At 49.9% G+C, this 13,934-nt stretch overlaps 1 protein-coding gene across 1 annotated transcript in view; it reads right to left on the minus strand.

The window, feature by feature from the left end:
* The window catches only part of LOC144791849 (putative cation-transporting ATPase 13A4), a 652,319-nt gene that overhangs the window by 544,480 nt on the left and 93,905 nt on the right, over positions 1-13,934 (minus strand). The window contains exon 4 of the mRNA XM_078666632.1: positions 738-808. Coding sequence (XP_078522758.1) covers positions 738-808 — 71 coding nt within the window. The remainder of the gene's footprint in view (positions 1-737; positions 809-13,934) is intronic.

Raw genomic sequence — 13,934 nt, forward strand, 5'->3', positions numbered from 1 at the left:
ATGATCTGGGATTTAACCTGAGAATTGTTCTGTTATTAGGTAGATGCAGTACTTGGCTGAGGTGAAATATATGAGTGTCTGTAAGAGGAATGCATTCCTTTAAACGAAGAGACTATGAGGTAGTAAGAGGGGAAAAGACTGGAGTTGGGGCCAGAGGGAACTTAAGGCTGTATCATAAACGCAAGCTTCAAATGCCATTTGTCCGTTTGTCATCAAATGTTGGCAGGGCCAGGCATATTGGAGAGTTTACTTGCCGGGATTTACCAGATAGAAGAGCCACTTGTGGCATGCACTGACTGAAGACAACAAGGAGAAATGACAAATACAGTCTTCTGAAGTGACGGAAGAGCAAAACATGGCATGCTCTGGTTATAGGCAGCCAGAGAAATATCCAGTGGGTCTACCAAAGAGGAAAATAGGATCTATTGGTTTATAAACAGATGTAATACAGGTAGGTTTATCGTTAAAATGGTTTACTTTAGCAGGCTCTATTTGGATGGCGCAAAAGGATTTTCTTTAATAGGTCTTGAAGATGGTGGAACTTTTGTGTTCTTCCTGGGAGTTATGTGACTTGCCATTGCAGGAGCAGGGACTCTGACTCAAGTCTATGCCAGGCTTTAACAGGTTTAAGATGACCGAGGCGATAGGATGCTTGAACTTCCCCGACTCCCAAATATCAACTTATGGCTGGAGGCATACAGTTCATCAATTGTTTGTGTAGAGAAAATGAACCATACCCAATTTTCGTGAACTGGTTGTCAGAGCTGTCCCAAACATACCGAATCTTCTGTACCTCAATAAATCGAACCTGCAGAAACAAACATGACCTTATTAGACCACTTCATTCCACCACAGTTTGATCATATAAGAGAAGGTTACATATACAGAGTTCCAAATAGCATCCTTCTAAGAATTACTCTTAATGAGTTTTGTGTCGAAACAAAAGGGACTATGAGAACTGAGTTCTGCCTATTTATCCCCCTTGGATTATTCATTTTTGGATACGCTGTTTTATGGACTTTTGCTGTGAATGAGTCTCTCTACCAAAGTATCAGTCACTATAAGCTCTGTTATACTTGAATAGGGATTTCAAACCACAAATGGAACCATTTTATGATAAGGCCCAGAGTAGCTAGGGTAATAAGCTCTGGGCTGCTTGAATGTGAACACATGCACACACTTTTGTGCACATGTGTGCAGGCTGTGTTTAAGACTACCCTCAAACTCAGTCAAGGACCTGTCCAAATGTAGCACGTACCAAAAAGAACCCTTCATGGATTGGTGTGGACCAGTGTAGGCTTTATAATAGTGTTTATAGTGCTTTGCTGTGGAATACATGGTGCAGCAACTGAATATCCACGTAAAAATATAAAATGCAAGAATATCGAGTCAAGAATATCAATGGTGCAAAAGTTTGAGGTACAATTTTTCATTACATAAATATCGACTTAGGTGTAATGTAGAAATAATGATTTTGTAAATATCGATGGCAAAAATGTAGTTGTACATAATATTGATTTCTTTTTTGTTTTTTTCTAAAGTTATTTGGTATTAGTTATTTTAAAATGTTCAATTCAGTTTTTATGTTAAAATATTTGTTTTTATTTTTTAATAATTTTTAGGAGCTGGGATGTTGAGTTTAGAATCAATCATTTTTATTAATCAGTATCTTAACCTCTAACAGAGCTCAGCTGCCTACATCCACCGGCCGGCAGAACAAATTCTAAGCGTGTGAACACAGCCCAGGGGCCTACAACCCGGAGGGCGGCCCGGCGAGGATGCATGCCAACACAAAGAAAGCAGCCAACACGTATAGCTTTTACTGCATTTTAGATTAGAGCCCAACACCCCCAGCCCAGCCCCCCACCGCTCCCTTCCTCCCTCCGCCCCACCCCCTCCCCCCCACCCTCCTCCGCATCAGCCTCAACTAGCCCCTTTATGGACCCTAAGGTTACCTCCCGCGTCCCCTCCTCTCCTCTAGCCACCCATACTAATGGTCAGCACCCCGCGGTGTCACGGGGATAAGCTGCAGGATCTGCAGAAACTTTGGACAGGTCACCTCACAAATATCCCTGGATAAGAGATGGATAAATGGTTCCCACAGCTCCGCATATTCAGCACCCCTACCATCAACATACAAAGACAGCCGTTCCATCGCCAAGAGGTGCCATAGCCGCCGAATCCAGTCTCTGGGGTCAGGGGGGATCGCTGGAGCGCAATTGCGAGAGGATGACTAGGCACGCTGCTAGCAGAGCCAAAGCTATTTGCTTACCCATCATAGAGCGCTAAGGAAATGTCTTGGCGTGCGAGAGCCCTAGCAATACATGCTTAGGTGCCCTGGGGAAGGTGATGTGAAAAGCATTGTCTATATCATCAAGAACCACTGTCCAATAGCGTGTTAATTTTGGACAGTGCAATAGCAGGTGGGTTAGTGTACCCGTGGCGCCACAGCCCGTCCAACATAAGCCCGAGTGGTTCGGATCCCATGCTTTAATACGCACGGGGGTGTAATACTAGTATGTCAGTGCCTTGAAGGCCGATTCAGCACCGGCAACGTTGGCAGCCGTGTGATGAGCACGATAAAACACCCTCTCCCATTCATTGCGCGAGAGTGGGCGCCCGATCTCCGTCTCCCATCGCACCTGCGCCTTAGTACGTGGGGCCTTATGTCGCGCAATAATCAGAGCGTATAGATCAGATATCAGTTTGTGGTTGTCTTTTTTGCAGACTACCCAGCGTTCCAGTGCCGTCAGCGGGCGGGACATGGCAGCAACATGAGAAGGCTGCGTAACCCAGTGTGCCACCTGTGAATACGAGAAGGCATCAGAGTCAGAAAGCGGGAAGTGGTCCCGCCGGAGCGAGGAGAACGGGATCAGGCCATTAAGGTCAAAGAGATGACCCACTCTCTTGCAGCCTTCCTCGCGCCAGCGCTGGAATATCTAGGACGAGCAACCTGGCGGGAAATCCGTATTGTCCACAATAGGTGTCATGGGCGACGGGAGGGTAGTCCCGCCCTTACGCCGCGCTAGCTGATCCCAAGCATGCATGGTTGGTGATGTCACCGGGAACGAGTATAGGCCCCATGCTCTATGTCACTGGGGAAGACAAATTTCCCTCCAAATGTTGCACCCCGCCACCTCCTGATTCATGAAAAGCCAGTGCTTACTATAGGACGGCCTGTTCCACTCAAGGATGAATCGTAAACAGGCCGCCTCATAATACGCTTTCAAAGAGGGAAAGCCCAGCCCACCCTCTGTCTTAGGGGCTATTAGCAGCAAGGAAACAAGCCGGCCCGCCTGTGGTTCCAAAAGAATTTGGTGATCAGTCGCTGCAGTGTCCGTATAGAGCCCGGCGGGGGACGTAAGGGTAGCAACTGGAAAAGGTAAAGTATGCGGGGAAGGACCGTCATTTTGACAGCCGCCAGCCTTCCGAACCAAGCAAGTTGGAGGCGGGACCAGTCGGCCAAAGATTTAGCAGTTTGGTCAATTAGAAGCTTATAATTGAGGGAAACCGTGCGCGCAATAGTGGGGGCCAGACGAATCCCCAAGTACGGGATGTCCGTACGCACCCACAGGAAGGCAAAATCCTTCTGTAAGTCTTGTGCCTTTGCAGCAGGAATTGAAATATTAAGGATCTGCGAAATGACGAAGTTAACCTTAAAACCTGCCACGGCGCCAAATTTGCGAAATTCCGCGGCGAGGTATTGCAATGAGGTGCGAGGCTGGGTGAGCGATAGTATCACGTCGTCGGCGTAAAGACAGATCTTGTGGGTGTCGGCGCCAAACCGCACCCCTGCAATACCATCGTTGAAGCGCACTTTCTGAGCAAAGGGCTCCATGTAGAGGGCAAAGAGCAATGGCGACAGGGGGCATCCCTGCCTCGTCCCGCGAGAGATGGAAAAAGGCTCCGACCTGCAGCCGTTAACTCAGACTGCCGCTGTCGGCTCTGCGTACAAACATCGCACCCAACAAAGAAAATTATCCCCCAGGGCCAAAAGCCTTCAGGACCACGCACAAATACGTCCAATCGACGCGGTGAACGGCCTTTTCCACGTCTATTGATAAAAAGAGGGCCTGAGTGCGTGCTCGATGTACAGAGTCCATGAGATGCAAGAGCCTCTTAGTGTTTTCCCCTCCTTTTCTCGTCGTTATTAACCCCACTTGGTCAGGTTCCACGATACCGTCCATCAGCGGGCTAAGGCGCGCTGCCAATATGTTAGCAAAAAGCTTTGCATCGATATTGAGGAGGGATATCGTGCGGTATGACCCGCACTCCATGGGATCCTTTCCCGGCTTGGGGATTACCGTGATAGAGGCCTCTGACATTGAGGGTGTCACCACTCTCTTTCCAGGAAAGAGTTAAAAAGGCGGGTTAAAAAAGGCGCCAGCTACACACAAAACTTTTTATAAAAAACAGCTGTGAAGCCCCCCGGCCCCGGGGATTTGGCCACTTTCAACCGCGCAATTGCCGAGATAACTTCTTCAATGGGAAAATCAGCTTTGAGCGCCGCTGCTGACGTCTGGAATAGGGGGGTAACACCGCAGGATGTTAAGTATGCCTCCGCCCGTGCGGGATCTACAGGTTACCTGCAGTATAGCTTGTGATAAAAATGACTGAAGGAGTCTGCAATAGCGGAGTCACTAGTTTGTTCCATCGCGCTGGCATCCCTGATGGCCTGAACGGCAGCTTGCTGCGCTCTCGCCCTCAACCAGTGCGCTAACATCCGGCCCCCTTTATCCCCACTGAGATAGAACTTGTGGCGCAAGCGCAAGTGGGAGTATTCTGCTCGGTCAAGGTCAAGGTGTCGGAGCATACGCCGTTTTGTTTCCAACTCCCTCCAAATGTGCGGCGCCCCTATTCTCCTATGTATCGCTTCGAGCGCACCCACCTCCCCCTCCAACTCCTCACGCTTCACCCTACGAATCCGGGCCAAAGATGCAGACACTGCAATGAATTCCCCTCGGGCTACTGACTTAAGGGCCTCCCACACGGAGCTTAGCGCCATGCCCCCCTTATCATTCTCTGTAAGATAGTGGGTGAGCTTATCCCGCACATGTTCAACTACAGACTCTGAGTTGAGGAGAGAGTCCCTAAGCCGCCAACAGGCCGCCGGCGGCCTCCGGCCACCACACACAAGCTGCACAGAAATAAGGGCATGATCAGACAGGGAGCGTGGGGAAATCGCGGCTGCAGACAGGTGAGGCATGAGGGACGTCGTCGCAAGGAAGTGGTCTAGAAGCGCATATGTTTTACGGGCCGCCGAGTAATACGTGAAATCCCACTCCAGGGGATGGTGCTCTCGCCACACGTCATGTAGCCCCCCATTGCGCAGCCACTGCCTCCCTACCTGGGACATGGCCCCTGTCTGGTGTGAGCTCGCCGTAGATCTATCTAGTTCCTGGTCCATCAAAATATTCAGGTCCCTACCCACCAACACATCCCTATCCGGGGAAGCTAGGACTTCCCCAAGCACCGTTTTCAAGAAGGATTCCTGGCGTTCATTTGTGGCATACAGGGAGCCCACTGTGAAGCGTGTAAACCCGCACTGCACCCTAACTGCTAGGAGACGTCCCTTGATATCAAGCAGTCGGGAGAGGACCTTACAGTGAGCTTTAGCGCTGAACAGGATGGACACCCCCTGCTTCTTCGCCGGACCTGAGGACCACAATTGCACTGGGAAGCGTCTGTCCCTCATCCTTTTCGTATCCTTAGAGAGGGGGTGCGTCTCCTGCAGCAAACACACGTCCCGTTCCGCACCCTCTAACAGCTACAGTATTGCGTTTAACTGGGTTATTAAGACCCCTAACATTTAGACTGACAATTTTCAAGGCTCCACCCATACTCTCCAGGTATGCAGAAAGGCACTAAGCAGGGAACCCGGGACTGTGCCGTTGTGGTACAATTCGGAGGCACCCCCTCCACCCCAGTCCCCCAGAGGACTGATGCGGAGCCGCGAAAACAAACCCCCCCTACCCCCCACGTGCAACAGAGCACAAACTCAAGGCATATGGAGAACCAAAGGAGAAACGACAAAAGTCCGTCGAGCAGATCATCCTTACGGGGAAACACAGCACCCCTCAAGACCTCACCCAACCCTGATGCAGGGCACCCTCAGTACTAGGCACTGGAAGGATGGAAAGTCACAGTCTCTGCTCCTGAAATTCCCTCCCAGCACCACCCTGCGAGTCGTATCTGGCCAAGCAAACTACCTTCACCGTGCTCCATCACCATCAGTCTCCAGCGCTACGGAGGAGACGGCAGCCTCCCTTTCAATAAGGCTTATAGAGGGATCAGGTTTCTTCACTGGGGATGCCTTCCCCACTCTCTGCCATTCATTGGAGTGCCGGGTATGTCGCAAAGGTGAACTCTCTGCACTATTCGCCTGCTCCGGACTCTCCAAGCCGAGCGCCTCAAGAGCCACTTCCAGGGAACGGAGCTGTAGGAGTTTCCCCTTGTATTTAAAGATAATGCGGAATGGGTGACCCCATGAGTAGGGGATGTTTTGCTCCCTCAGGTACGCGGTAACCGGCTTGAAGCTGCGACGCTTGATTAGCGTGGAGGCCTCCAGGTCCTGGAAGAGGGAGGACTGATACCCCCGAAACTGTACTGACTCCAGGCCCCTTGCCTTACGCAGAATCTGCTCTTTGGTCTGGAAGTCATGCATGCAGACTAGGATGTCTGGCGGCGGGGCCTTGGCACTTCTCGGTAGGCCGACACGATGCACCCTATCCAGTTGCAGCTCGAACTCTTCACCGACGTCCAGAATCTGCCGAAACAACGCTGTCACTTATTGCCGTAGGCTGTCCCCCTCTCCCTTCCAAGGGACCGCTCTAATCATAATGTTATTTCTCCGGGAGCGGTTTTCTAGGTCCTCTGTGTGCACCTGCAGGTCCAGGTTCTGCTCGGTCAACCAGAGCACATCTTGCTGGAGCTGGTGCAGTTCATCGGCCGCGCTCACATCATGCTCCTCTAGGGTCGCTACCCTGTCGCCAATATCATCAACATCCCGACTCATTTTGCGTATGTCGGAGGAGAGTTCCCAGCGGATCTCCATTATGTCCTCTTTTATAGCAGCAAACAGTTCCATCATAAAGGCCTTGGCCGCTGGGGCCTCTGCATCCTCCATGCGTGACACCGGGGCGTCCGGCAGCGTAGACACCCGACTCCTTTGCTTCAACAATGGATCCTTAGGCGCCTTGTCCTTCTTGCCCCTGTTGGATGCCATTTCGGAGGCTTGACAGTCCTCCGGCCCACCTCCAACTCGTCGCTAAGAGGGGTCAGTCACCTCCCTCCCTCTTCTGAGTACTTGCTTCTCTCCGGGTCACCGCTCCACACCATAAAGCAGATGCTCCGCCAGGTCCCCATATGCCAAGCAGGGGCCACTGCCCGCGGAACAAGCCCCAGGGGGGGGGCAACTCGCACCTGGACCTCAACACACTATCCGTCCCAGCGCAAGGCCCTCACCGGCCTTCAAACGGCCCTTTAGTGCAACTCCCCATTCGCCTTTTGCAGACTCCGACCCAGGGGGGCCCCCCGCCAAGCCTTCCGTGGAACAGCACGCACTCCATTCCTGCCACCTCCCGCTCTCACGCCCAGCCAGCTAATCACGGCCCGATCCAGCCAGGAGCGTGCTCCGTCACAGTCCCATTCAGTGGCTGGCCCCTCACTTCCACCTCGAGGGGCCCCACTCTGTCGCTCCTGGACACTCAGCTGTACCGGGGGGAAAGCAGGCCCGGCCCCTCTAGAGCATCTGTTAACTGCCCAGTGGGCTGTCACCGCTGGTTGCCAGTCCTCAAGGCCAGTGCTGTCGCCACATGGGGGGCCACCACTGTCACCACGCCAAGACCGCCGCGACCCACTGCGGGACCGCCCTCCGTCCGCCGATCCGCGGACCGACCCTCTAGGCCCCAGGCCCCGGTATGGCTGCCACGGTCCTTTCGGGATCAAGGCGTGCCACCTCGCACCATGCTAGCCGGGGGTCTGCTCCGCCACGCCGGGGGCAGATCGTCGCACTTCCAGGGAGCTGCCCCCGCTCCTCACCTCCGTCCTGGGGCACCAGCGTCCACTCGAACAGCGGGCTCCGCCACGGCCTCTGTCCATCACCACCCCCTTTTATGAATCGTTTTGGCCACCATAAGTGTGGTAGGGTATACTCAGATGTGAGTCCCTTGCTCACTGCACCATCAGGATTCAAGCAAGCCGGGCCGAAGACGGTTGCAATGCCAGAAACCGGTCCCCGGAAGCTTGTTTCCTTTCCAGTAAAGAATTGGCTTGGTAGTTTGGTCTGCCCTTTTCCCATGATGCACTGGGCCAAGGCCAGACTAATTTGCATGTAGCCAGGTTCTGAACTGGGATGGTGCAGTGAGCTAAAAAACGGTGATGGATCAAGCCCTGATCTTTTGACTGGGTAGGAGTGTTCTGCTTCATTCAGATACTCTGTCCATCACCACCCCCTTTTATGAATCGTTTTGGCCACCATAAGTGTGGTAGGGTATACTCAGATGTGAGTCCCTTGCTCAGTGCACCATCAGGATTCAAGCAAGCCGGGCCGAAGACGGCTGCAATGCCAGAAACCGGTCCCCGGAAGCTTGTTTCCTTTCCAGTAAAGAATTGGCTTGGTAGTTTGGTCTGCCCTGTTCCCATGATGCACTGGGCCAGGGCCAGACTAATTTGCATGTAGCCAGGTTCTGAACTGGGATGGTGCAGTGAGCTAAAAAACGGTGATGGATCAAGCCCTGATCTTTTGACTGGGTAGGAGTGTTCTGCTTCATTCAGATACTCTGTCCATCACCACCCCCTTTTATGAATCGTTTTGGCAACCATAAGTGTGGTAGGGTATACTCAGATGTGAGTCCCTTGCTCACTGCACCATCAGGATTCAAGCAAGCCGGGCCGAAGACGGCTGAAATGCCAGAAACCGGTCCCCGGAAGCTTGTTTCCTTTCCAGTAAAGAATTGGCTTGGTAGTTTGGTCTGCCCTGTTCCCATGATGCACTGGACCAGGGCCAGACTAATTTGCATGTAGCTAGGTTCTGAACTGGGATGGTGCAGTGAGCTAAAAAACGGTGATGGATCAAGCCTTGATCTTTTGACTGGGTAGGAGTGTTCTGCTTCATTCAGATACTCTGTCCATCACCACCCCCTTTTTATGAATCGTTTTGGCCACCATAAGTGTGGTAGGGTATACTCAGATGTGAGTCCCTTGCTCACTGCACCATCAGGATTCAAGCAAGCCGGGCCGAAGACGGCTGCAATGCCAGAAACCGGTCCCCGGAAGCTTGTTTCCTTTCCAGTAAAGAATTGGCTTGGTAGTTTGGTCTGCCCTGTTCCCATGATGCACTGGGCCAGGGCCAGACTACTTTGCATGTAGCCAGGTTCTGAACTGGGATGGTGCAGTGAGCTAAAAAACGGTGATGGATCAAGCCCTGATCTTTTGACTGGGTATGAGTGTTCTGCTTCATTCAGATACTCTGTCCATCACCACCCCCTTTTATGAATTGTTTTGGCCACCATAAGTGTGGTAGGGTATACTCAGATGTGAGTCCCTTGCTCACTGCACCATCAGGATTCAAGCAAGCCGGGCCGAAGACGGCTGCAATGCCAGAAACCGGTCCCCGGAAGCTTGTTCCCTTTCCAGTGAAGAATTGGCTTGGTAGTTTGGTCTGCCCTGTTCCCATGATGCACTGGGCCAAGGCCAGACTAATTTGCATGTAGCCAGGTTCTGAACTGGGATGGTGCAGTGAGCTAAAAAACGGTGATGGATCAAACCCTGATCTTTTGACTGGGTAGGAGTGTTCTGCTTCATTCAGATACTCTGTCCATCACCACCCCCTTTTATGAATCGTTTTGGCCACCATAAGTGTGGTAGGGTATACTCAGATGTGAGTCCCTTGCTCACTGCACCATCAGGATTCAAGCAAGCCGGGCCGAAGACGGCTGCAATGCCAGAAACCGGTCCCCGGAAGCTTGTTTCCTTTCCAGTAAAGAATTGGCTCGGTAGTTTGGTCTGCCCTGTTCCCATGATGCACTGGGCCAGGGCCAGACTAATTTGCATGTAGCCAGGTTCTGAACTGGGATGGTGCAGTGAGCTAAAAAACGGTGATGGATCAAACCTTGATCTTTTGACTGGGTAGGAGTGTTCTGCTTCATTCAGATACTCTGTCCATCACCACCCCCTTTTATGAATCGTTTTGGCCACCATAAGTGTGGTAGGGTATACTCAGATGTGAGTCCCTTGCTCAGTGCACCATCAGGATTCAAGCAAGCCGGGCCGAAGACGGCTGCAATGCCAGAAACCGGTCCCCGGAAGCTTGTTTCCTTTCCAGTAAAGAATTGGCTTGGTAGTTTGGTCTGCCCTATTCCCATGATGCACTGGGCCAGGGCCAGACTAATTTGCATGTAGCCAGGTTCTGAACTGGGATGGTGCAGTGAGCTAAAAAACGGTGATGGATCAAGCCCTGATCTTTTGACTGGGTAGGAGTGTTCTGCTTCATTCAGATACTCTGTCCATCACCACCCCCTTTTATGAATCGTTTTGGCAACCATAAGTGTTGTAGGGTATACTCAGATGTGAGTCCCTTGCTCACTGCACCATCAGGATTCAAGCAAGCCGGGCCGAAGACGACTGAAATGCCAGAAACCGGTCCCCGGAAGCTTGTTTCCTTTCCAGTAAAGAATTGGCTTGGTAGTTTGGTCTGCCCTGTTCCCATGATGCACTGGACCAGGGCCAGACTAATTTGCATGTAGCCAGGTTCTGAACTGGGATGGTGCAGTGAGCTAAAAAACGGTGATGGATCAAGCCTTGATCTTTTGACTGGGTAGGAGTGTTCTGCTTCATTCAGATACTCTGTCCATCACCACCCCCTTTTTATGAATCGTTTTGGCCACCATAAGTGTGGTAGGGTATACTCAGATGTGAGTCCCTTGCTCACTGCAACATCAGGATTCAAGCAAGCCGGGCCGAAGACGGCTGCAATGCCAGAAACCGGTCCCCGGAAGCTTGTTTCCTTTCCAGTAAAGAATTGGCTTGGTAGTTTGGTCTGCCCTGTTCCCATGATGCACTGGGCCAGGGCCAGACTAATTTGCATGTAGCCAGGTTCCTAACTGGGATGGTGCAGTGAGCTAAAAAACGGTGATGGATCAAGCCCTGATCTTTTGACTGGGTATGAGTGTTCTGCTTCATTCAGATACTCTGTCCATCACCACCCCCTTTTATGAATTGTTTTGGCCACCATAAGTGTGGTAGGGTATACTCAGATGTGAGTCCCTTGCTCACTGCACCATCAGGATTCAAGCAAGCCGGGCCGAAGACGGCTGCAATGCCAGAAACCGGTCCCCGGAAGCTTGTTCCCTTTCCAGTAAAGAATTGGCTTGGTAGTTTGGTCTGCCCTGTTCCCATGATGCACTGGGCCAAGGCCAGACTAATTTGCATGTAGCCAGGTTCTGAACTGGGATGGTGCAGTGAGCTAAAAAACGGTGATGGATCAAACCCTGATCTTTTGACTGGGTAGGAGTGTTCTGCTTCATTCAGATACTCTGTCCATCACCACCCCCTTTTATGAATCGTTTTGGCCACCATAAGTGTGGTAGGGTATACTCAGATGTGAGTCCCTTGCTCACTGCACCATCAGGATTCAAGCAAGCCGGGCCGAAGACGGCTGCAATGCCAGAAACCGGTCCCCGGAAGCTTGTTTCCTTTCCAGTAAAGAATTGGCTCGGTAGTTTGGTCTGCCCTGTTCCCATGATGCACTGGGCCAGGGCCAGACTAATTTGCATGTAGCCAGGTTCTGAACTGGGATGGTGCAGTGAGCTAAAAAACGGTGATGGATCAAGCCCAGATATTTTGACTGGGTAGGAGTGTTCTGCTTCATTCAGATACTCTGTCCATCACCACCCCCTTTTATGAATAGTCCTCAAGGCCAGCGCTGTCACCACGCCAAGACCGCTGCGACCCGCCGCGGGACCGCCCTCCGTCCGCCGATCCGCGGACCGACCCTCTAGGCCCCAGGCCCCGGTATGGCTGCCACGCTCCTTTCGGGATCATGGCGTGCCACCTCGCACCATGCTAGCGGGGGGTCTGCTCCGCCATGCCGGGGGCAGATCGCCGCACTTCCAGGGAGCTGCCCCCGCTCCTCACCTCTGTCCTGGGGCACCAGCATCCACTCGAACAGCGGGCTCCGCCACGGCCTTCCCCCCGCACGGTATGGACCAGGGCCCGTCCACCGCCCAGCGCCAAGCCTCACAGCGGCCCAGGACCCGCAAGCTCCTTCGCGGTCCAGAGGCCCGTAGCTCCCTCCAGGCCAGGCCTTGCCCGCCCGCGCAGACACACTAGCTCCACCACCGCCTTCAGGCCTCTCGCCACTTGCCACCTCAACACTCCACGTGGCAGGCACGGCCTACAGGACCTCCAGGCCGCAGTCACCAAAAGGGCGGAATATCGCCTTTATTCCGACAATATCGCCAGAGCCAGCGCGAAGCAGGGAGCGCCAGCCGCCTCCGTGTCCGCTCAGATGGGCAGCAGGTAAGGCGGTAACAATGCTATTTTGACAAGCGATGCGGGAGGGACAGCAGGACAAGTCCTACACCGCCACCATCTTGAGTTTATAGGGGATAAGGGTGGGGAGTAATTTAAACAATGTCGGGTAAATATTTACATTTTTCAAAAACATTATAGCATTTTAGAAGCGGGATGTTGGGTCTATAGGAGATAAGGGAGGGGAGTTATTTAATTAATTGGTGTAAAATGTAACTTTTGGCAAATGTTTTAAATATTTGAAGAGTATGATGTTGGGTTTCAAGGGGATAAGGGTGGGAGTAATTTAACAATGTTTAAAAAAAATAAATGAAAAAAATATATATAATAAATAAATAAAAACTTGTTTTTAAATTCAAAATAAATTTTGGTGCAAATATTTAGATGTGAATTGTGTGGAAAAATGTAATTACATTTTTAAAATTCTTACAATGTGTTACAAATAATATACTTATATTTAAATATTTAAATATTTAATATAAGATCATAATTTCATTTTCTCAATATTTTTAGAGTAAAAAGTGTTGAACGATGGATAACATTGAAATATAAAATAGTTATGTTTATTTGTAATGTATAATGTAATATTAATCTTTTTAATTTGTTTTTAAAAGTGCTGTTTTAAAATTTTGTTTATAATTATTTTGTATACATTTAATATGCAATATTGTTTTATTTACATTTTTTCATAATTTACTGAATAATTAAATAAAACATGTGTGAAATTATACATTTTGAAGAAAAATGTTAATGTAATTTTTTATATATATTTGAAAATAAATATACATGTTGTTACATTTGGGAGATATTATTAAGTGATATTTTATTAATAATAAATTACTTGTATTTAGAAATCTATTTTTCTTTTATTAGCCAGCACTTTTATTGAGGATTGTTGAATTTGGAGTTTGAATAGTAAATTATTATGATTTATTATCCAGCACTTTCCCTGAGTTCAGTTGGTTTTGGAGTTGGAATAGTAGTTTTTTATGGTTTTATTATCCAGCACAGTACCTGAGTTTTGTTGGATTGGGTGTTGGAATAGTATATTGTTATTGTTTATTATCTAGCACTTTTCAGTATTTTAGTTGCTTTTGGAGTTGGAATATTACATTTTGATGGTTTATTATTCAGCACTTTGCCTGAGTTTAGTTGGATTTAGAGTTGGAATAGTTTATTGCTTTGGTTTATTATCTAACAGTTTCCCTAAGTTTATTTGCTTTTGGAGTAGTACATTATTATGATTTATTGGTTTTAAAATATGATGGTTTGTTATTCAGCACTTTCCCTGAGTTTTTTTGTATTTGGAGTTGGAACAGTACATTATTATAGTTTATTATCCTGCACTTTCTCTGAGTTTAGTTTGTTTTGGAGTTGGAATACTAATTTTGTTGGTTTTATTA

This window comes from Lissotriton helveticus, chromosome 11, assembly GCF_964261635.1.
Source record: "Lissotriton helveticus chromosome 11, aLisHel1.1, whole genome shotgun sequence".
NCBI lineage: Eukaryota > Metazoa > Chordata > Amphibia > Caudata > Salamandridae > Lissotriton > Lissotriton helveticus.